The sequence below is a fragment of the Bombina bombina genome, chromosome 4, assembly GCF_027579735.1.
Source record: "Bombina bombina isolate aBomBom1 chromosome 4, aBomBom1.pri, whole genome shotgun sequence".
Lineage (NCBI taxonomy): Eukaryota > Metazoa > Chordata > Amphibia > Anura > Bombinatoridae > Bombina > Bombina bombina.
This window is the reverse complement of record NC_069502.1, coordinates 614,234,074-614,258,571: the sequence shown is the minus strand read 5'-3', so window position 1 is coordinate 614,258,571 and position 24,498 is coordinate 614,234,074. Positions and strand designations below refer to the sequence as shown.

At 39.9% G+C, this 24,498-nt stretch overlaps 1 protein-coding gene across 1 annotated transcript in view; it reads right to left on the bottom strand.

Moving 5' to 3' along the window:
* Window positions 1–857: 857 nt before the first annotated feature.
* Window positions 858–24,498, bottom strand: part of CEP57L1 (centrosomal protein 57 like 1) — a 56,257-nt gene continuing 32,616 nt past the window's right edge. Inside the window, exons 10-11 of the mRNA XM_053710623.1 lie at window positions 1,745–1,889; window positions 858–1,196 (exon numbers count right to left, since the gene is read on the bottom strand). Of these exons, the coding sequence (XP_053566598.1) occupies window positions 963–1,196; window positions 1,745–1,889 (379 nt within the window). The 3' untranslated portion in view covers window positions 858–962. The remainder of the gene's footprint in view (window positions 1,197–1,744; window positions 1,890–24,498) is intronic.

The following is a 24,498-nucleotide window of genomic DNA, read 5'->3' as shown; positions in this document are numbered from 1 at the left end:
CGTTCCTGGTAGAGCGCTTCTCTCTATACATATACACACACATATATATATATATATATACACACACTAAACTCTGTTAGCCGGAACTCAAGCAGCCAGAAAAAACAAACAAAGATATTGTACATTAAAATTAAAAAAAAACTTATGTTGCTCTGCAGCTTCCTTTCTCTATAGTAGGCTCTCAAAGGTGAAAGCAATGCCACCAGACCCTACATAACTGCTCTTGAAAGTTGTGAGCACAAGGCAGTCTGAGAATTAGACACTGGGTGCCCGGGATTGAATTGAGGTGGCATTAATATTAATTAATAATTTGCTTTTATTTACTGTATTTAAATATTAACATCAAGTAAATACAGTGTTTATAGTACAGGTTATATAACCTAATTAGGCCTATTTTTAATAGTAACTCTCAAGCAACCAGAAACTACACTTATCCAGAATCTACCTCACACTTCCCCAACCTCAAACGAATATGAGGTATGACCAAAGCCCCAAAAAGCACATGTTGTCCCACAGTGGAGTTCAGAAAGAATTTCCCAGCATTACCTCCCGCAATCTATACAGATCATCCCATATGTAATGGAGTCGTGCAGAGTATATGGTGATGGAATATCTTATCCTTATGTCTCCGAGTAAGTGGGCATCTAAAAACAGGTGAACTGCCACAAAACAAAATTAGCCGCTCCGATATTTGCCGGCTACAGGTACAGCTGTTAAATGTGGCGTCAAGACTGTGGGCGTGGCATGCACAGCCAGTAATGTATCCTTACAGGTAAAGCAAATTCAATCAGGATTCCAAAATTTTCCAATGTTTTATGAAAGCAAATTGTATGTTTAGTTAAGTTTACAAGCAATCACACATTTGAAAACTTTATTTAAAATAGAAAAATAAGTTAAATTAGAAAGTAAATTTATGAACAAAAGCACAGTGACACAGGTACAAAACAAACAGAAAATTAATGTCATTTCTCCCACATGATGTCATCTTTCTTTAAAGTCATTTGAATCTTTTGCACATTTTTGAGTAGATCAAGAGAAGTCTTGCTTCTGGGAATAGGGGTGCTTTTTGTTAGAATTGCTTGATTTTTTCGTGGTGTGACCTGAACTTCTGAACTCCTAATATTTTTATCTTCAGCAGATTGGGCACTAGTGGCAGGGATCTTCGTAGTCTGGACTCTTTTCTTTAGCTTTACAACCTTAGGGGGGAAAAAAAGAAAAAAAAAAGTTTGAATTAATTAATACCCCTGATTTAAACACACACACACTCTATTTTATCTATCAAAACATTTAAGACAAAAGTTTAAATTGAGGTTTTCAATTAAAATCTAAAAATAGATAAATACAAAACAAAAAGCTCCGGCTTCTTTAGGTAAACTCACAGACTATGGACACACACTGCTTTGCATAGCCATTATAGAAAGGTGTTAGATTTATATTAGGTTCTCCTAAGATGAGAATATATTTGGTGGCAGTAAGCAATCTGTTTAGTAATATTGCCAGGGAATGATTTATACCGGTATCTCTACAAACAATAGGGATGTTATAAAAGGCACTTATAACAAAGAAGACCACAAGCTCCACAGTATATTTTATAACAATGTCCAATGATGTTAAGGGTCAAAGTATAGACAACGTAACAGATGTCCTGTTTTTGCTATAAGATTTCTTGCATACATAAATACATATCTTGAAAAACATTATAAAAAAACCTAACCACTTAAATTGTGTATGTCAAATCTCTTACGTTTTCCTGGTGCTGCTTCAGTTTTAGAATTTGATCACTCTTAGTTTCCATTTGCTTAACAAGATACTCAAGCTCACGTTCTAAGTCTTCACGGATTTCATGGTTCTGTGTCTCATGTATCTGTTTCAGAAGATCTTGATGTTCACTAATAAAAAAAATATTATTATTATTATTTTATAGCTAAACCATTGAGTAATTTCACATTTATACAGCTACTTGGAAGTAACAAAACTCCTGACTACAATTCTATGCAGGACAACAATACAATAAAAACATAATTTATGTAAGAACTTACCTGATAAATTCATTTCTTTCATATTAACAAGAGTCCATGAGCTAGTGACGTATGGGATATACATTCCTACCAGGAGGGGCAAAGTTTCCCAAACCTTAAAATGCCTATAAATACACCCCTCACCACACCCACAAATCAGTTTAACGAATAGCCAAGAAGTGGGGTGATAAGAAAAAAAGTGCGAAGCATATAAAATAAGGAATTGGAATAATTGTGCTTTATACAAAAAAATCATAACCACCACAAAAAAGGGTGGGCCTCATGGACTCTTGTTAATATGAAAGAAATGAATTTATCAGGTAAGTTCTTACATAAATTATGTTTTCTTTCATGTAATTAACAAGAGTCCATGAGCTAGTGACGTATGGGATAATGACTACCCAAGATGTGGATCTTTCCACACAAGAGTCACTAGAGAGGGAGGGATAAAATAAAGACAGCCAATTCCTGCTGAGAATAATCCACACCCAAAATAAAGTTTAACAAAAAACATAAGCAGAAGATTCAAACTGAAACCGCTGCCTGAAGAACTTTTCTACCAAAAACTGCTTCAGAAGAAGAAAATACATCAAAATGGTAGAATTTAGTAAAAGTATGCAAAGAGGACCAAGTTGCTGCTTTGCAGATCTGGTCAACCGAAGCTTCATTCCTAAACGCCCAGGAAGTAGATACTGACCTAGTAGAATGAGCTGTAATTCTTTGAGGCGGAATTTTACCCGACTCAACATAGGCAAGATGAATTAAAGATTTCAACCAAGATGCCAAAGAAATGGCAGAAGCTTTCTGGCCTTTCCTAGAACCGGAAAAGATAACAAATAGACTAGAAGTCTTACGGAAAGATTTCGTAGCTTCAACATAATATTTCAAAGCTCTAACAACATCCAAAGAATGCAATGATTTCTCCTTAGAATTCTTAGGATTAGGACATAATGAAGGAACCACAATTTCTCTACTAATGTTGTTGGAATTCACAACTTTAGGTAAAAAATCAAAAGAAGTTCGCAACACCGCCTTATCCTGATGAAAAATCAGAAAAGGAGACTCACACGAAAGAGCAGATAATTCAGAAACTCTTCTAGCAGAAGAGATGGCCAAAAGGAACAAAACTTTCCAAGAAAGTAATTTAATGTCCAATGAATGCATAGGTTCAAACGGAGGAGCTTGAAGAGCTCCCAGAACCAAATTCAAACTCCAAGGAGGAGAAATTGACTTAATGACAGGTTTTATACGAACCAAAGCTTGTACAAAACAATGAATATCAGGAAGAATAGCAATCTTTCTGTGAAAAAGAACAGAAAGAGCGGAGATTTGTCCTTTCAAAGAACTTGCGGACAAACCCTTATCTAAACCATCCTGAAGAAACTGTAAAATTCTCGGTATTCTAAAAGAATGCCAAGAAAAATGATGAGAAAGACACCAAGAAATATAAGTCTTCCAGACTCTATAATATATCTCTCGAGATACAGATTTACGAGCCTGTAACATAGTATTAATCACGGAGTCAGAGAAACCTCTATGACCAAGAATCAAGCGTTCAATCTCCATACCTTTAAATTTAAGGATTTCAGATCCGGATGGAAAAAAGGACCTTGTGACAGAAGGTCTGGTCTTAACGGAAGAGTCCATGGCTGGCAAGATGCCATCCGGACAAGATCCGCATACCAAAACCTGTGAGGCCATGCCGGAGCTATTAGCAGAACAAACGAGCATTCCCTCAGAATCTTGGAGATTACTCTTGGAAGAAGAACTAGAGGCGGAAAGATATAGGCAGGATGATACTTCCAAGGAAGTGATAATGCATCCACTGCCTCCGCCTGAGGATCCCGGGATCTGGACAGATACCTGGGAAGTTTCTTGTTTAGATGAGAGGCCATCAGATCTATCTCTGGAAGCCCCCACAATTGAACAATCTGAAGAAATACCTCTGGGTGAAGAGACCATTCGCCCGGATGCAACGTTTGGCGACTGAGATAATCCGCTTCCCAATTGTCTACACCTGGGATATGAACCGCAGAGATTAGACAGGAGCTGGATTCCGCCCAAACCAAAATTCGAGATACTTCTTTCATAGCCAGAGGACTGTGAGTCCCTCCTTGATGATTGATGTATGCCACAGTTGTGACATTGTCTGTCTGAAAACAAATGAACGATTCTCTCTTCAGAAGAGGCCAAAACTGAAGAGCTCTGAAAACTGCACGGAGTTCCAAGATATTGATCGGTAATCTCACCTCCTGAGATTCCCAAACTCCTTGTGCCGTCAGAGATCCCCACACAGCTCCCCAACCTGTGAGACTTGCATCTGTTGAAATTACAGTCCAGGTCGGAAGAACAAAAGAAGCCCCCTGAATTAAACGATGGTGATCTGTCCACCACGTTAGAGAGTGCCGAACAATCGGTTTTAAAGATATTAATTGATATATCTTCGTGTAATCCCTGCACCATTGGTTCAGCATACAGAGCTGAAGAGGTCGCATGTGAAAACGAGCAAAGGGGATCGCGTCCGATGCAGCAGTCATAAGACCTAGAATTTCCATGCATAAGGCTACCGAAGGGAATGATTGAGACTGAAGGTTTCGACAGGCTGTAATCAATTTTAGACGTCTCTTGTCTGTTAAAGACAAAGTCATGGACACTGAATCTATCTGGAAACCCAGAAAGGTTACCCTTGTTTGAGGAATCAAAGAACTTTTTGGTAAATTGATCCTCCAACCATGATCTTGAAGAAACAACACAAGTCGATTCGTATGAGACTCTGCTAAATGTAAAGACGGAGCAAGTACCAAGATATCGTCCAAATAAGGAAATACCACAATACCCTGTTCTCTGATTACAGACAGAAGGGCACCGAGAATCTTTGTGAAAATTCTTGGAGCTGTAGCAAGGCCAAACGGTAGAGCCACAAATTGGTAATGCTTGTCTAGAAAAGAGAATCTCAGGAACTGATAATGATCTGGATGAATTGGAATATGCAGATATGCATCCTGTAAATCTATTGTGGACATATAATTCCCTTGCTGAACAAAAGGCAATATAGTCCTTACAGTTACCATCTTGAACGTTGGTATCCTTACATAACGATTCAATAATTTTAGATCCAGAACTGGTCTGAAGGAATTCTCCTTCTTTGGTACAATGAAGAGATTTGAATAAAACCCCATCCCCTGTTCCGGAACTGGAACTGGCATAATTACTCCAGCCAACTCTAGATCTGAAACACAATTCAGAAATGCTTGAGCTTTCACTGGATTTACTGGGACATGGGAAAGAAAAAATCTCTTTGCAGGAGGTCTCATCTTGAAACCAATTCTGTACCCTTCTGAAACAATGTTCTGAATCCAAAGATTGTGAACAGAATTGATCCAAATTTCTTTGAAAAAACGTAACCTGCCCCCTACCAGCTGAACTGGAATGAGGGCCGTACCTTCATGTGAACTTAGAAGCAGGCTTTGCCTTTCTAGCAGGCTTGGATTTATTCCAGACTGGAGATGGTTTCCAAACTGAAACTGCTCCTGAGGACGAAGGATCAGGCTTTTGTTCTTTGTTGAAACGAAAGGAACGAAAACGATTGTTAGCCCTGTTTTTACCTTTAGACTTTTTATCCTGTGGTAAAAAAGTTCCTTTCCCACCAGTAACAGTTGAAATAATAGAATCCAACTGAGAACCAAATAATTTGTTTCCCTGGAAAGAAATGGAAAGTAGAGTTGATTTAGAAGCCATATCAGCATTCCAAGTCTTAAGCCATAAAGCTCTTCTGGCTAAGATAGCCAGAGACATAAATCTAACATCAACTCTAATAATATCAAAAATGGCATCACAGATGAAATTATTAGCATGCTGGAGAAGAATAATAATATCATGAGAATCACGATTTGTTACTTGTTGCGCTAGAGTTTCCAACCAAAAAGTTGAAGCTGCAGCAACATCAGCCAATGATATAGCAGGTCTAAGAAGATTACCTGAACATAGAAAAATTGAATCTTTTCTAAGAAAAGCTTATCTATCTAAAGGATCTTTAAACGAGGTACCATCTGACGTAGGAATGGTAGTACGTTTAGCAAGGGTAGAAATAGCCCCATCAACTTTAGGGATTTTGTCCCAAAATTCTAACCTGTCAGGCGGAACAGGATATAATTGCTTAAAACGTTTAGAAGGAGTAAATGAATTACCCAATTTATCCCATTCCTTAGCAATTACTGCAGAAATAGCATTAGGAACAGGAAAGACTTCTGGAATAACCGCAGGAGCTTTAAAAACCTTATCCAAACGTATAGAATTAGTATCAAGAGGACTAGAATCCTCTATTTCTAAAGCAATTAGTACTTCTTTAAGTAAAGAGCGAATAAATTCCATCTTAAATAAATATGAAGATTTATCAGCATCAATCTCTGAGACAGAATCCTCTGAACCAGAAGAGTCCAAAGAATCAGAATGATGGTGTTCATTTAAAAATTCATCTGTAGAGAGAGAAGATTTAAAAGACTTTTTACGTTTACTAGAAGGAGAAATAACAGACAAAGCCTTCTTTATGGATTCAGAAACAAAATCTCTTATGTTATCAGGAACATTCTGCACCTTAGATGTTGAGGGAACTGCAACAGGCAATGGTACATCACTAAAGGAAATATTATCTGCTTTAACAAGTTTGTCATGACAATTATTACAAACAACAGCTGGAGGAATAGCTACCAAAAGTTTACAGCAGATACACTTAGCTTTGGTAGATCCAGCAGGCAGTGGTTTTCCTGTAGTATCTTCTGGCTCAGATGCAACGTGAGACATCTTGCAATATGTAAGAGAAAAAACAACATATAAAGCAAAATAGATCAAATTCCTTATAAGACAGTTTCAGGAATGGGAAAAAAATGCCAAACATCAAGCTTCTAGCAACCAGAAGCAAATGAAAAATGAGACTGAAATAATGTGGAGACAAAAGCGACGCCCATATTTTTTGGCGCCAAATAAGACGCCCACATTATTTGGCGCCTAAATGCTTTTGGCGCCAAAAATGACGCCACATCCGGAACGCCGACACTTTTGGCGCAAAATAACGTCAAAAATGACGCAACTTCCGGCGACACGTATGACGCCGGAAACGGAAAAGAATTTTTGCGCCAAAAAAGTCCGCGCCAAGAATGACACAATAAAATGAAGCATTTTCAGCCCCCGCGAGCCTAACAGCCCACAGGGAAAAAAGTCAAATTTTTGAGGTAAGAAAAAATATGATAATTTAAAGCATAATCCCAAATATGAAACTGACTGTCTGGAAATAAGGAAAGTTGAACATTCTGAGTCAAGGCAAATAAATGTTTGAATACATATATTTAGAACTTTATAAATAAAGTGCCCAACCATAGCTTAGAGTGTCACAGAAAATAAGACTTACTTACCCCAGGACACTCATCTACATGTTTGTAGAAAGCCAAACCAGTACTGAAACGAGAATCAGTAGAGGAAATGGTAAATATAAGAGTATATCGTCGATCTGAAAAGGGAGGTAAGAGATGAATCTCTACGACCGATAACAGAGAACCTTATGAAATAGACCCCGTAGAAGGAGATCACTGCATTCAATAGGCAATACTCTCCTCACATCCCTCTGACATTCACTGCACGCTGAGAGGAAAACCGGGCTCCAACTTGCTGCGGAGCGCATATCAACGTAGAATCTAGCACAAACTTACTTCACCACCTCCCTTGGAGGCAAAGTTTGTAAAACTGATTTGTGGGTGTGGTGAGGGGTGTATTTATAGGCATTTTAAGGTTTGGGAAACTTTGCCCCTCCTGGTAGGAATGTATATCCCATACGTCACTAGCTCATGGACTCTTGTTAATTACATGAAAGAAATAGAGTTGCAGACTCCCAAGTGGGTTGCAATTAAAAAAAGTAATCATCATACACTACATCATGCCGACAAAGATCTGATGGGTTTCCATCATCTCAAATGCACTTCATTAGAGATCCTGTTTGTTTTAGAGGCTTGTTTTGGGGGTTTTTTTGTGTATGGGTCCCCAAAACTGCATTCTGATCAGACTTTGCAAACATACAAAAAACAAAAATATATGCTTACCTGATAAATTCCTTTCTTTCATGGTGGTGAGAGTCCACAAGCCATTATGCATGGGATTCACTTCCTAGCCACTAGGAGGAGGCAAATATTCCCAAACAGTGTACACCAATTTTCATATAACTGCATGTAAGACACACTACTATAAAAAAATAAGATGCAGATAATGATACAAAAATCCAGTATAAAAACTGTTTAAAAACTTACTTAGAAGCTCTCAGTTTAGCTCTGTTGAAAAGGCAGCTGGAAAGCCCACTGCAAGTGGGAAATAAGACACTCCCCCCTCCCCCTTCTTTTGCATATGAAAAGACCCTTTACACAAACAGGAGCAAGCTGGAGTAGGTATCTGTCTGTATTCTCCTAAAACTTTGGGGCTTGGTTAGGAGTCTGAAAATCAGAGCAATGTTTTTTTTAAAAATAAGCTAACTATAAATTAAAAACAAATAAAATAATAAAACAAAAACTTTATGGGCTATATAAATAGATCTACAAAAGATTTATGCAAGGAAAAAAAATGTGTATAATGTCCCTTTCAGAATACTTCATCCCTCCCACCTCACTGGTATCTCAGTCTTATGTATAGCCAAGCAGGAGAGATAGAAAGCAAAGTAGGAAAGGACAAAGCATGTAAAATGGTGCAAAATGGTACAGTCTTCAAAAATGTAACATAACCTGGGCTTGGAATGGAATTTATCATCAGGTAAGCATACATTTTGTTTTCTTTCATTAGGTTGTGAGAGTCCATGATCCATTATGAATAGGAACCGATACCCAAGCTGTCGAGTCCACCCATAATGCTGGGAGGGACACTTGTTTTTAAAGAAAGTAGAAACCTATTTTCCAGACACTGCTGCCTGGAGTACTTTCCTATTAAAATCCGCTTCTGAAAAAGAAAAAACATCAAAATGATAAAATTACAAAAAGGTGAGTAAAGATGACCAAGTTGCTGCTTTGCAAATTTGCTCAATAGAAGCCTCATTTTCAAAAGCCCAGGAAGTAGAAACATATCTGGTAGTGTGGGCTGCAATATGTTTTGGAGGAGACTTATTCGCCTCCAAGTAGGCTTTATGAATCAGGGACTTTAACCACAAAGTTAAAGCGACAGCTGACATTTTTTGGCCTTTACAAGGACCTGAAAAAATAATGAAAAGACTAAAAGGACTGTATGAAATCCTTTTGTAACCTGAAAATACATTTTTAAAGCTTACTACATCCAAATTATGAAGAAGGAGTTGTTCCTTTGAGTTTTGAGGATACACAAATTACAATGTCCCAATTGATTGCATCAGAAGAAACAATTTTAGCTAAGAAATAGAATTTTGCTCCAAAAATAGCCTTAACATGGTGAAAAATAATAAGGAGAAGCACAGTAAAGAGCAAAATCTGTCTCTCATGAAATGGCTAACAGAAAGACAACTTTCCAAGAAAGAAATGTAGGATCCAAGGGGCTGAAATAGGTTTGATAACAGTATGAATCCTGACAAAGGCCCGAACAAAAACAGAATTTATGCTTACCTGATAAATTACTTTCTCCAACGGTGTGTCCGGTCCACGGCGTCATCCTTACTTGTGGGATATTCTCTTCCCCAACAGGAAATGGCAAAGAGCCCAGCAAAGCTGGTCACATGATCCCTCCTAGGCTCCGCCTACCCCAGTCATTCGACCGACGTACAGGAGGAAATATGCATAGGAGAAACCATATGATACCGTGGTGACTGTAGTTAGAGAAAATAATTCATCAGACCTGATTAAAAAAACCAGGGCAGGCCGTGGACCGGACACACCGTTGGAGAAAGTAATTTATCAGGTAAGCATAAATTCTGTTTTCTCCAACATAGGTGTGTCCGGTCCACGGCGTCATCATTACTTGTGGGAACCAATACCAAAGCTTTAGGACACGGATGAAGGGAGGGAGCAAATCAGGTCACCTAAATGGAAGGCACCACGGCTTGCAAAACCTTTCTCCCAAAAATAGCCTCTGAAGAAGCAAAAGTATCAAATTTGTAAAATTTGGCAAAAGTGTGCAGTGAAGACCAAGTCGTTGCCTTACATATCTGGTCAACAGAGGCCTCGTTCTTGAAGGCCCATGTGGAAGCCACAGCCCTAGTGGAATGAGCTGTGATTCTTTCAGGAGGCTGCCGTCCGGCAGTCTCATAAGCCAATCGGATAATGCTTTTAAGCCAAAAAGAAAGAGAGGTAGAAGTTGCTTTTTGACCTCTCCTTTTACCAGAATAAACAACAAACAAAGAAGATGTTTGTCTGAAATCTTTAGTGGCCTCTAAATAGAATTTTAGAGCACGGACTACGTCCAAATTGTGTAACAAACGTTCCTTCTTTGAAACTGGATTCGGACACAAAGAAGGTACAACTATCTCCTGGTTAATATTTTTGTTGGAAACCACTTTCGGAAGAAAACCAGGCTTAGTACGCAAAACCACCTTATCTGCATGGAACACCAGATAGGGCGGAGAACACTGCAGAGCAGATAACTCAGAAACTCTTCTTGCAGAAGAAATAGCAACCAAAAACAAAACTTTCCAAGATAATAACTTAATATCTACGGAATGTAAGGGTTCAAACGGAACCCCTTGAAGAACTGAAAGAACTAGATTAAGACTCCAGGGAGGAGTCAAAGGTCTGTAAACAGGCCTGATTCTAACCAGAGCCTGAACAAACGCTTGAACGTCTGGCACAGCTGCCAGCCTTTTGTGAAGTAAAACAGATAAAGCAGAGATCTGTCCCTTCAGAGAACTTGCAGATAATCCTTTCTCCAAACCTTCTTGTAGAAAGGATAGAATCTTAGGAATTTTTATCTTGTTCCATGGAAATCCTTTAGATTCACACCAACAGATATATTTTTTCCATATCTTATGGTAAATTTTTCTAGTTACAGGCTTTCTAGCCTGAATCAGAGTATCTATTACAGAATCTGAAAACCCACGCTTTGATAAAATCAAGCGTTCAATCTCCAAGCAGTCAGTTGGAGGGAAACCAGATTCGGATGTACGAATGGACCTTGAACAAGAAGGTCCTGTCTCAAAGGTAGCTTCCATGGTGGAGCCGATGACATATTCACCAGGTCTGCATACCAAGTCCTGCGTGGCCACGCAGGAGCTATCAAGATCACCGAAGCCCTCTCCTGATTGATCCTGGCTACCAGCCTGGGAATGAGAGGAAACGGTGGGAATACATAAGCTAGGTTGAAGGTCCAAGGTGCTACTAGTGCATCTACTAGAGTCGCCTTGGGATCCCTGGATCTGGACCCGTAACAAGGAACCTTGAAGTTCTGGCGAGAGGCCATCAGATCCATGTCTGGAATGCCCCATAATCGAGTTATTTGGGCAAAGATTTCCGGATGGAGTTCCCACTCCCCCGGATGGAATGTCTGACGACTCAGAAAATCTGCTTCCCAATTTTCCACTCCTGGGATGTGGATTGCAGACAAGTGGCAGGAGTGATCCTCCGCCCATTGAATTATCTTGGTCACTTCCTCCATCGCCAGGGAACTCCTTGTTCCCCCCTGATGGTTGATATATGCAACTGTCGTCATGTTGTCTGATTGAAACCTTATGAATTTGGCCTTTGCTAGATGAGGCCAAGCTTTGAGAGCATTGAATATCGCTCTCAGTTCCAGAATGTTTATCGGGAGAAGAGATTCTTCCCGAGACCATAGACCCTGAGCTTTCAGGGGTTCCCAGACCGCGCCCCAGCCCACCAGACTGGCGTCGGTCGTGACAATGACCCACTCTGGTCTGCGGAAGCTCATTCCCTGTGACAGATTGTCCAGGATCAGCCACCAACGGAGTGAATCTCTGGTCCTTTGATCTACTTGAATCGTCGGAGACAAGTCTGTATAATCCCCATTCCACTGTCTGAGCATGCACAGTTGTAATGGTCTTAGATGAATTCGTGCAAAAGGAACTATGTCCATTGCTGCAACCATCAATCCTATTACTTCCATGCACTGCGCTATGGAAGGACGAAGAACAGAATGAAGTACTTGACAAGAGCTTAGAAGTTTTGATTTTCTGACCTCTGTCAGAAAAATCCTCATTTCTAAGGAGTCTATTATTGTTCCCAAGAAGGGAACTCTTGTTGACGGGGACAGAGAACTTTTTTCTATGTTCACTTTCCATCCGTGAGATCTGAGAAAGGCTAGGACGATGTCCGTATGAGCCTTTGCTTTTGACAGAGACGACGCTTGAATCAGGATGTCGTCCAAGTACGGTACTACTGCAATGCCCCTTGGTCTTAGAACCGCTAGAAGGGACCCTAGTACCTTTGTGAAAATTCTCGGAACAGTGGCTAATCCGAATGGAAGTGCCACAAACTGGTAATGCTTGTCCAGAAAAGCGAACCTTAGGAACTGATGATGTTCCTTGTGGATAGGAATATGTAGGTACGCATCCTTTAAATCCACCGTGGTCATAAATTGACCTTCCTGGATGGAAGGAAGGATGGTTCGAATGGTTTCCATTCGGAACGATGGAACCCTGAGAAATTTGTTTAGGATCTTGAGATCTAAAATTGGTCTGAATGTTCCCTCTTTTTTGGGAACTATGAACAGGTTGGAGTAAAACCCCATTCTTTGTTCTCCTATTGGAACTGGATGAATTACTCCCATCTTTAACAGGTCTTCTACACAATGTAAGAATGCCTGTCTTTTTATTTGGTTTGAAGATAATTGAGACCTGTGGAACCTTCCCCTTGGGGGTAGTTCCTTGAATTCCAGGAGATAACCCTGAAAAACTATTTCTAGTGCCCAAGGATCCTGAACACCTCTTGCCCAGGCCTGAGCAAAGAGAGAAAGTCTGCCCCCCACCAGATCCGGTCCCGGATCGGGGGCCATCCCTTCATGCTGTTTTGGTAGCAGCGGCAGGCTTCTTGGCCTGCTTACCCTTGTTCCAGCCTTGCATCGGTCTCCAGGCTGGTTTGGGTTGAGAAGTATTACCCTCTTGCTTAGAGGATGTAGAATTAGAGGCTGGTCCGTTTCTGCGAAAGGGACGAAAATTAGGCTTATTTTTAGCCTTAAAAGACCTATCCTGAGGAAGGGCGTGGCCCTTTCCCCCGGTGATGTCTGAAATAATCTCTTTCAAATCAGGACCAAACAGTGTTTTACCCTTGAAAGGGATGTTAAGCAATTTTGTCTTGGAAGACACATCCGCTGACCAAGACTTTAGCCAAAGCGCTCTGCGCGCCACGATAGCAAACCCTGAATTTTTCGCCGCTAATCTAGCTAATTGCAAAGCGGCATCTAAAATAAAAGAGTTAGCCAATTTAAGTGCTTGAACTCTGTCCATAACCTCCTCATACGAAGATTCTTTATTGAGCGACTTTTCTAGTTCTTCGAACCAGAAACACGCTGCCGTAGTGACAGGAACAATGCATGAAATTGGTTGTAGAAGGTAACCTTGCTGAACAAACATCTTTTTAAGCAAACCCTCTAATTTTTTATCCATAGGATCTTTGAAAGCACAACTATCTTCTATGGGAATAGTAGTGCGTTTGTTTAGAGTAGAGACCGCCCCCTCGACCTTGGGGACTGTCTGCCATAAGTCCTTTCTGGGGTCGACTATAGGAAATAATTTCTTAAATATAGGGGGAGGAACAAAAAGGTATGCCGGGCCTTTCCCACTCCTTATTTACTATGTCCGCCACCCGCTTGGGTATAGGAAAAGCATCGGGGGGGCACCGGAACCTCTAGGAACTTGTCCATCTTACATAATTTCTCTGGAATGACCAAATTGTCACAATCATCCAGAGTAGATAATACCTCCTTAAGCAGTGCGCGGAGATGTTCTAATTTAAATTTAAATGTTACAACATCAGGTTCAGCTTGTTGAGAAATTTTTCCTGAATCTGAAATTTCTCCCTCAGACAAAACCTCCCTCCTGGCCCCTTCAGATTGGTGTGAGGGTATGTCAGAACCGTTATCATCAGCGTCCTCTTGCTCTTCAGTGTTTAAAACAGAGCAATCGCGCTTTCTCCGATAAGTAGGCATTTTAGATAAAATGTTTGCAATAGAATTATCCATAACAGCCGTTAATTGTTGCATGGTAATAAGTATTGGCGCACTAGATGTACTAGGGGCCTCTTGTGTGGGCAAAACTGGTGTAGACACAGAAGGGGATGATGCAGTACCATGCTTACTCCCCTCATCTGAGGAATCATCTTGGGCAATATTATTATCTGTGGCATCATTGTCCCTACTTTGTTTGGACACTGTCACAATTATCACATATATTTAAATGGGGAGAAACCTTGGCTTTCATACATATAGAACATCGCTTATCTGATGGTTCAGACATGTTAAACAGGCTTAAACTTGTCAACAAAGCACAAAAAACGTTTTAAAATAAAACCGTTACTGTCACTTTAAATTTTAAACAGAACACACTTTATTACTGAATATGCGAAAAAGCATGAAGGAATTGTTCAAAATTCACCAAAATTTCACCACAGTGTCTTAAAGCCTTAAAAGTATTGCACACCAAATTTGAAAGCTTTAACCCTTAAAATAACGGAACCGGAGCCGTTTTTACATTTAACCCCTATACAGTCCCAGGTATCTGCTTTGCTGAGACCCAACCAAGCCCAGAGGGGAATAAGATACCAAATGACGCCTTCTATAAGCTTTTTCAGTGGTTCTTAGCTCCTCACACATGCATCTGCATGCCTTGCTTTCCAAAAACAACTGCGCATTAGTGGCGCGAAAATGAGGCTCTGCCTATGACTAGAAAAGGCCCCCATCTGAAAAAGGTGTCCATACAGTGCCTGCCGTTTTTTAACAACAATCCCCAAGATTATAATAACTATTAAGAGTTATAATCTGCCAACTTAGCAAAGTAATCGTTTTAGCCCAGAAAAATGTCTACCAGTTTTTTTAAGCCATTATGAAGCCCTTTATTCTTATACTTAATCTAAGAAAATGGCTTACCGGTCCCCATAGGGGAAATGACAGCCTTCCAGCATTACAAAGTCTTGTTAGAAATGTGGCCAGTCATACCTCAGGCAGAAAAGTCTGCCAACTGCTTCCCCCAACTGAAGTTACTTCATCTCAACAGTCCTGTGTGGAAACAGCAATCGATTTTAGTAACGTCTGCTAAAATCATCTTCCTCTTACAAACAGAAATCTTCATCTCTTTTCTGTTTCAGAGTAAATAGTACATACCAGCACTATTTTAAAATAACAAACACTTGATTGAAGGATAAAAACTAAATTTAAACACCAAAAAACTCTTAGCCATCTCCGTGGAGATGTTGCCTGTGCAACGGCAAAGAGAATGACTGGGGTAGGCGGAGCCTAGGAGGGATCATGTGACCAGCTTTGCTGGGCTCTTTGCCATTTCCTGTTGGGGAAGAGAATATCCCACAAGTAAGGATGACGCCGTGGACCGGACACACCTATGTTGGAGAAATTCTGTATGTCTGGAAGTTTTGAAATCTTCTTGTGAAATAGAACTGGAACTGACAGAGCTGAAATCTGTCCGATTAAAGCACTAGCAGACAACCCTTATCTAGCCTTTCCTGAAAAAAAGTTGCAGAATTCTAGGAATACAAAATGAATGCCACTTAGTCATTCTTTTAAACACCAAAACAGATAAACCTTCTAAATCTTGTGCTAAATCCTTCTCATTACATGTTTTCTGGCTTGCATTACAGTTTCCACAACCTTATCTGAAAAACCCCTGTCTTAGAATTAGGCATTCAATCTCCAAGCCTTCAAGTTGAGACACTAAAATGGGTCTTGAGAAAGAAGCTTGTGCCGTAAGGGAAGAGATCACAGGGGACAACTGAACATCCAAATGAAATCCCCAAACCAAGTTTTGCATTGCTAGGCTGGAGCAATAAAAAATTACTGATGATTGCTCTTTTTTTTGAGCCGAGAGATCCCCCAGGGAAGAACTGCTGGCAGAAATATATAATCAAATTGATATGACAAATTGAATGTGAATAGTTAAAATTGTGCATGGATTTTCCTCTGCCCAAGAAAGAATACAAGAAACTTCCTGCATTGCTAGAGAACTGCGAGTTTCCCCCTGGCAGTGGAGGCTCCTCCATATGATCACAACCGCAAGTGAGCCAGACAAAAAAAGAAAGAAAACATAATTTATGTAAGAACTTACCTGATAAATTCATTTCTTTCATATTAGCAAGAGTCCATGAGCTAGTGACGTATGGGATATACATTCCTACCAGGAGGGGCAAAGTTTCCCAAACCTTAAAATGCCTATAAATACACCCCTCACCACACCCACAATTCAGTTTAACGAATAGCCAAGAAGTGGGGTGTTAAGAAAAAAGTGCGAAAGCATATAAAATAAGGAATTGGAATAATTGTGCTTTATACAAAAAAATCATAACCACCACAAAAAAGGGCGGGCCTCATGGACTCTTGCTAATATGAAAGAAATGAATTTATCAGGTAAGTTCTTACATAAATTATGTTTTCTTTCATGTAATTAGCAAGAGTCCATGAGCTAGTGACGTATGGGATAATGACTACCCAAGATGTGGATCTTTCCACGCAAGAGTCACTAGAGAGGGAGGGATAAAATAAAGACAGCCAATTCCTGCTGAAAATAATCCACACCCAAAATAAAGTTTAATGAAAAACATAAACAGAAGATTCAAACTGAAACCGCTGCCTGAAGTACTTTTCTACCAAAAACTGCTTCAGAAGAAGAAAATACATCAAAATGGTAGAATTTAGTAAAAGTATGCAAAGAGGACCAAGTTGCTGCTTTGCAAATCTGATCAACCGAAGCTTCATTCTTAAACGCCCAGGAAGTAGAAACTGACCTAGTAGAATGAGCTGTAATCCTTTGAGGCGGAGTTTTACCCGACTCGACATAGGCATGATGAATTAGAGATTTCAACCAAGATGCCAAAGAAACGGCAGAAGCTTTCTGGCCTTTTCTAGAACCGGAAAAGATAACAAATAGACTAGAAGTCTTTCGGAAAGACTTAGTAGCTTCAACATAATATTTCAAAGCTCTAACAACATCCAAAGAATGCAACGATTTCTCCTTAGAATTCTTAGGATTAGGACATAATGAGGGAACCACAATTTCTCTACTAATGTTCTTAGAATTCACAACCTTAGGTAAAAATTCAAAAGAAGTTCGCAACACCGCCTTATCCTGATGAAAAATCAGAAAAGGAGACTCACAAGAAAGAGCAGATAATTCAGAGACTCTTCTTGCAGAAGAGATCGCCAAAAGGAACAAAACTTTCCAAGAAAGTAATTTAATGTCCAATGAATGCATGGGTTCAAAAGGAGGAGCTTGAAGAGCCCCCAGTACCAAATTCAAACTCCAAGGAGGAGAAATTGACTTAATGACAGGTTTTATACGAACCAAAGCTTGTACAAAACAATGAATATCAGGAAGATTAGCAATCTTTCTGTGAAAGAGAACAGAAAGAGCAGAGATTTGTCCTTTCAAAGAACTTGCGGATAAACCTTTATCTAAACCATCCTGAAGAAACTGTAAAATTCTCGGAATTCTAAAAGAATGCCAAGAAAAATGATGAGAAAGACACCAAGAAATATAAGTCTTCCAGACTCTATAATATATCTCTCTAGATACAGATTTACGAGCCTGTAACATAGTATTAATCACAGAGTCAGAGAAACCTCTTTGACCAAGAATCAAGCGTTCAATCTCCATACCTTTAAATTTAAGGATTTCAGATCCTGATGGAAAAAAGGACCTTGCGACAGAAGGTCTGGTCTTAGCGGAAGAGTCCACGGATGGCAAGAGGCCATCCGGACAAGATCCGCATACCAAAACCTGTGAGGCCATGCCGGAGCTACCAGCAGAACAAACGAGCATTCCTTCAGAATCTTGGAGATTACTCTTGGAAGAAGAACTAGAGGCGGAAAGATATAGGCAGGATGATACTTCCAAGGAAGTGATAATGCATCCACTGCTTCCGCCTGAGGATCCCAGGATCTGGACAGATACCTGGGAAGTTTCTTGTTTAGATGAGACGCCATCAGATCTATTTCTGGAAGCCCCCACATTTGAACAATCTGAAGAAATACCTCTGGGTGAAGAGACCATTCGCCCGGATGCAACGTTTGGCGACTGAGATAATCCGCTTCCCAATTGTCTATACCTGGGATATGAACCGCAGAGATTAGACAGGAGCTGGATTCCGCCCAAACCAAAATTCGAGATACTTCTTTCATAGCCAGAGGACTGCGAGTCCCTCCTTAATGATTGATGTATGCCACAGTTGTGACATTGTCTGTCTGAAAACAAATGAACGATTCTCTCTTCAGAAGAGGCCAAGACTGAAGAGCTCTGAAAATTGCACGGAGTTCCAAAATATTGATCGGTAATCTCACCTCCTGAGATTCCCAAACTCCTTGTGCCGTCAGAGATCCCCACACAGCTCCCCAACCTGTAAGACTTGCATCTGTCGAAATTACAGTCCAGGTCGGAAGAACAAAAGAAGCCCCCTGAATTAAACGATGGTGATCTGTCCACCACGTTAGAGAATGTCGTACAATCGGTTTTAAAGATATTAATTGAGATATCTTTGTGTAATCCCTGCACCATTGATTCAGCATACAGAGCTGAAGAGGTCGCATGTGAAAACGAGCAAAGGGGATCGCGTCCGATGCAGCAGTCATAAGACCTAGAATTTCCATGCATAAGTCTACCGAAGGGAATGATTGTGACTGAAGGTTTCGACAAGCTGAAATCAATTTTAGACGTCTCTTGTCTGTCAAAGACAGAGTCATGGACACTGAATCTATCTGGAAACCCAGAAAGGTTACCCTTGTCTGAGGAGTCAATGAACTTTTTAGTGAATTGATCCTCCAACCATGATCTTGAAGAAACAACACAAGTCGATTCGTATGAGATTCTGCTAAATGTAAAGACTGAGCAAGTACCAAGATATCGTCCAAATAAGGAAATACCACAATACCCTGTTCTCTGATTACAGACAGAAGGGCACCGAGAACCTTTGTAAAAATTCTTGGAGCTGTAGCTAGGCCAAACGGCAGAGCCACAAACTGGTAATGCTTGTCCAGAAAAGAGAATCTCAGGAACTGATAATAATCTGGATGAATCGGAATATGCATATATGCATCCTGTAAATCTATTGTGGACATATAATGCCCTTGTTGAACAAAAGGCAAGATAGTCCTTACAGTTACCATTTTGAACGTTGGTATCCTTACATAACGATTCAATATTTTTAGATCCAGAACAGGTCTGAAGGAATTCTCCTTCTTTGGTACAATGAAGAGATTCGAATAAAACCCCAGTCCCTGTTCCAGAACTGGAACTGGCATAATTACTCCAGCCAACTCTAGATCTGAAACACATTTCAGAAATGTTTGAGCTTTTACTGGATTTACTGGGACACGGGAAAGAAAAAATCTCTTTACAGGAGGTCTTATCTTGAAACCAATTCTGTACCCTTCTGAAACAATGTTCTGAATCCAAAGATTGTGAACAGATTTGATCCAAATGTTTTTGAAAAAACGTAACCTGCCCCCTACCAGCTGAGCTGGAATGAGGGCCGCACCTTCATGTGGACTTAGAAGCTGGCTTTGCTTTTCTAGAAGGCTTGAATTTATTCCAGACTGGAGATGCTTTCCAAACTGAAACTGCTCCTGAGGATGAAGGATCAGGCTTTTGTTCCTTGTTGAAACGAAAGGAACGAAAACGATTATTAGACCTGTTTTTACCCTTAGATTTTTTATCCTGTGGTAAAAAAGTTCCTTTCCCACCAGTAACAGTTGAGATAATAGAATCCAACTGAGAACCAAATAATTTGTTACCCTGGAAAGAAATGGAAAGTAGAGTCGATTTAGAAGACATATCAGCATTCCAAGTTTTAAGCCATAAAGCTCTTCTAGCTAAAATAGCTAGAGACATAAACCTGATATCAACTCTGATAATATCAAAAATGGCATCACAGATAAAATTATTAGCATGTTGAAGAAGAATAATAATATTATGAGAATCATGATCTGTTACTTGTTGCGCTAAAGTTTCCAACCAAAAAGTTGAAGCTGCAGCAACATCAGCCAATGATATAGCAGGTCTAAGAAGATTACCTGAACACAGATAAGCTTTTCTTAGAAAGGATTCAATTTTCCTATCTAAAGGATCCTTAAAGGAAGTACCATCTGACGTAGGAATAGTAGTACGTTTAGCAAGGGTAGAAATAGCCCCATCAACCTTAGGGATTTTGTCCCAAAATTCTAATCTGTCAGACGGCACAGGATATAATTGCTTAAAACGTTTAGAAGGAGTAAATGAATTACCCAATTTATCCCATTCTCTGGAAATTACTTCAGAAATAGCACTAGGAACAGGAAAAACTTCTGGAATAACCACAGGAGATTTAAAGACCTTATCTAAACGTTTAGAATTAGTATCAAGAGGACCAGAATCCTCAATTTCTAAAGCAATTAGAACTTCTTTAAGTAAAGAACGAATAAATTCCATTTTAAATAAATATGAAGATTTATCAGCATCAACCTCTGAGACAGAATCCTCTGAACCAGAAGAGTCATCAGAATGATGATGTTCCTTTAAAAATTCATCTGTATAAAGAGAAGTTTTAAAAGATTTTTTATGTTTACTAGAAGGAGGAATAACAGACATAGCCTTCTTGATGGATTCAGAAACAAAATCTCTTATGTTATCAGGAACATTCTGAACATTAGATGTTGATGGAACTGCAACAGGTAATGGTACATTACTAAAGGAAATATTATCTGCATTAACAAGTTTGTCATGACAATTAATACAAACAACAGCTGGAGTAATAGCTACCAAAAGTTTACAGCAGATACACTTAGCTTTGGTAGTTCCAGCACCAGACAGCGATTTTCCTGAAGTATCTTCTGACTCAGATGCAACGTGAGACATCTTGCAATATGTAAGAGAAAAAACATATAAAGCAAAATTGATCAAATTCCTTAAATGACAGTTTCAGGAATGGGAAAAAATGCCAATGAACAAGCTTCTAGCAACCAGAAGCAAAGAAAAAATGAGACTTAAATAATGTGGAGACAAAAGCGACGCCCATATTTTTTAGCGCCAAATAATACGCCCACATTATTTGGCGCCTAAATGCTTTTTGGCGCCAAAAATGACGCCACGTCCGGAACGCCGACATCTTTGGCGCAAAAGAACGTCAAAAATGACGCAACTTCCGGCGACACGTATGACGCCGGAAACAGAAAAGATTTTTTGCGCCAAAAAAGTCCGCGCCAAGAATGACGCAATAAAATGAAGCATTTTCAGCCCCCGCGAGCCTAACAGCCCACAGGGAAAAAAAGTCAAATTTTTAAGGTAAGAAAAATAATTGATTCAAGTGCATTATCCCAAATATGAAACTGACTGTCTGAAAATAAGGAATGTTGAACATCCTGAGTCAAGGCAAATAAATGTTTGAATACATATATTTAGAACTTTATAAACAAAGTGCCCAACCATAGCTTAGAGTGTCACAGAAAATAAGACTTACTTACCCCAGGACACTCATCTACATGTTTGTAGAAAGCCAAACCAGTACTGAAACGAAAATCAGCAGAGGTAATGGTATATATATATAAGAGTATATCGTCGATCTGAAAAGGGAGGTAAGAGATTAATCTCTACGACCGATAACAGAGAACCTATGAAATAGACCCCGTAGAAGGAGATCACTGCATTCAAAATAGGCAATACTCTCCTCACATCCCTCTGACATTCACTGCACGCTGAGAGGAAAACCGGGCTCCAACCTGCTGCGGAGCGCATATCAACGTAGAATCTAGCACAAACTTACTTCACCACCTCCATAGGAGGCAAAGTTTGTAAAACAGAATTGTGGTGAGGGGTGTATTTATAGGCATTTTAAGATTTGGGAAACTTTGCCCCTCCTGGTAGGAATGTATATCCCATACGTCACTAGCTCATGGACTCTTGCTAATTACATGAAAGAAAATACATTTTTGGATCAATAAATATAATTTCTCCTATAGCCCCCCTATTGGAAAAATTATATATATTCTGCCAAAAAGGTTCCAGTCTACTGTCCAGTTTAATAAAAAAAAATCCTTTTGTATACCCCTATACCCTATAGAGGTATAGCCTGCTTTAGCCCATTGCACATTTTTTCTATGTGCCTGCTGCTCCGCCCATAACAGAGCCTATACCTTTGCTAATAGCACAATTTTCAGTGTGCGGTTGGGCCATTTCTATGGGCGGGCAGCAGGGGGAGCTACCAAGGCTAGGAACTAACTACAAGTCCCATAATGCATAGCCATTACTTAGCCAATGAGATAGCGGTCTGGTGGTCAGGGAAGGAGGGGCTGCAGACTTACGTGCATGTGGAACAAACACTGGCACTGCTAATCAAGGTATGTCTACTTTATCATCATATCTACTTAGGCAAAAACTCACTCCAGATCTTATTACAGCATAAAGATACAGTGTAGACTGCGACAGCAGCACCCTGCAAGTAGAGTAGTTCAGTGTAGCCGATCAGGGAGAATTACAGCAGTGAAGATTTCTAAGATGGAAAAGTTTACTACATTTGTGTTATGTATATTCTTTACTGACTAGGACTACAGATGTAAAATAAAATTGTTATGCATCAGTAAAGAATATACATAACACATGTAGTAAAAACGTTTTCCATATTAGAAATCTTCACTGCTGTAATTCTTAAAGGGACAGTTAAAGGGACAGTCTACACCAGAATTTTTATTGTTTTAAAAGATAGATAATCCCTTTATTACCCATTCCCCAGTTTTGCATAACCAACGCAGTTATATTAATATACTTTTAACCTCTGTGATTATCTTGTATCTAAATCTCTGCAAACTGCCCCTTTATTTCAGTTCTTTTGACAGACTTGCAGTTTAGCCAATCAGTGCCTGCTCCCAGATAACTTCACGTGCACGAACACAGTGTTATCTATATGAAATACGTGAACTAACACCCTCTAGTTGTGAAAAACTGTTAAAATGCATTCTGAAAAAAGGTGGCCTTCAGGTCTAAGAAATTAGCATATGAACCTCCTAGTTTAAGCTTTCAACTAAGAATACCAAGAGAACAAAGCAAAATTGGTGATAAAAGTAAATTGGAAAATTGTTTAAAATTACATGGCCTATCTGAATCATGAAAGTTTATTTTGGCCTAGACTGTCCCTTTAAGACTCAAAATAATCTTTAACCAATAGGTTACTTGCCACACGATTATGGGGGACATCGTTCTCCCTGTGCTGCAGTCCTCAGTGTTTATCCATTTTAAAAAAAACCCAAAACAACTGCCGTTCACAGCCAAAATGGACTCCTAACTTGACGTCATTTGGAGGCTGATTCTAACAGCAAATGACATGAGTGTCGGCCACGACGCTCACGCCCATTTGTGCATGCGCACTTGTTCATTTTAGTCACTAGCAGTCTCATTATAAAAGGAACTGAAAGAAGGTTCCTATTTCAGTGACGGACCGCTGTTTATATAGGTTATAAACGCTATAGATTCTATAAATATTCTGGCTCCAGCACATCGTAGCCGAGTTATAGCAACAAAACGTCAGTTTATTTGTAGCACAGACATTGTGCACTGGTCATAGTAAAACAGACAACTGTTTTAGCAAAAGAACAAAACTTAAAATGTCTGAACGTAGGGTGATAAATGGCAGCGTATAATTTTATATTTGTGCTTAGGGACTGTCAGTATGCGAGTAGAGAATAAGGGGGGTAGTTATCAAGCCGTCAACCTCAAGTACGCTGGAATTCCGCAGCGTATTTGTGGCGAGGCTGATTCGCCTAAGTTATCAAGCCCTAGATACCGGCAAAAGTAGAATTTTGTGACGTAAGCTTCGATCCGCCGGACTCAGTCCGACACAAATCGATTCTTACGTCACTACAGATGTTCCGCACACAAGTGCGGCACAATCTGACTACTTTTGCTAGTTATCAAAAAACTAGCAGGTACGCTCGGCACTTTTACGGCCCAGCGTACCTGGTTTTCAATCCACCGCCCTGGGAATCAATGGGAGTCTGACCATAGCGAAAGTTCATGTTCGCTGCTGCCCGACATCCCATTGATTCCTATGGGAGATGTCTGCACCTAACACCCTAACATGTACCCCGAGTCTAAACACCACTAATCTGTCCCCCCTACACCGCCGCAACTAAAAAAAAAAAAAAAAAAGTGTTTACCCCCTAAACCGCCGCTCCCGGAGCCCACCGCAACCTATATTAAATTTATTAACCCCTATCCTGCCCCCCCTACACCGTCGCAACTGTAATAAATTTATTAACCCCTATCCTGCGCCCCACTACACCACCGCCACTGAAATAAAATTATTAACCCCTAAACCCAAGTCTAACACTAACCCTAACACCCCCCTAACTTAAATAT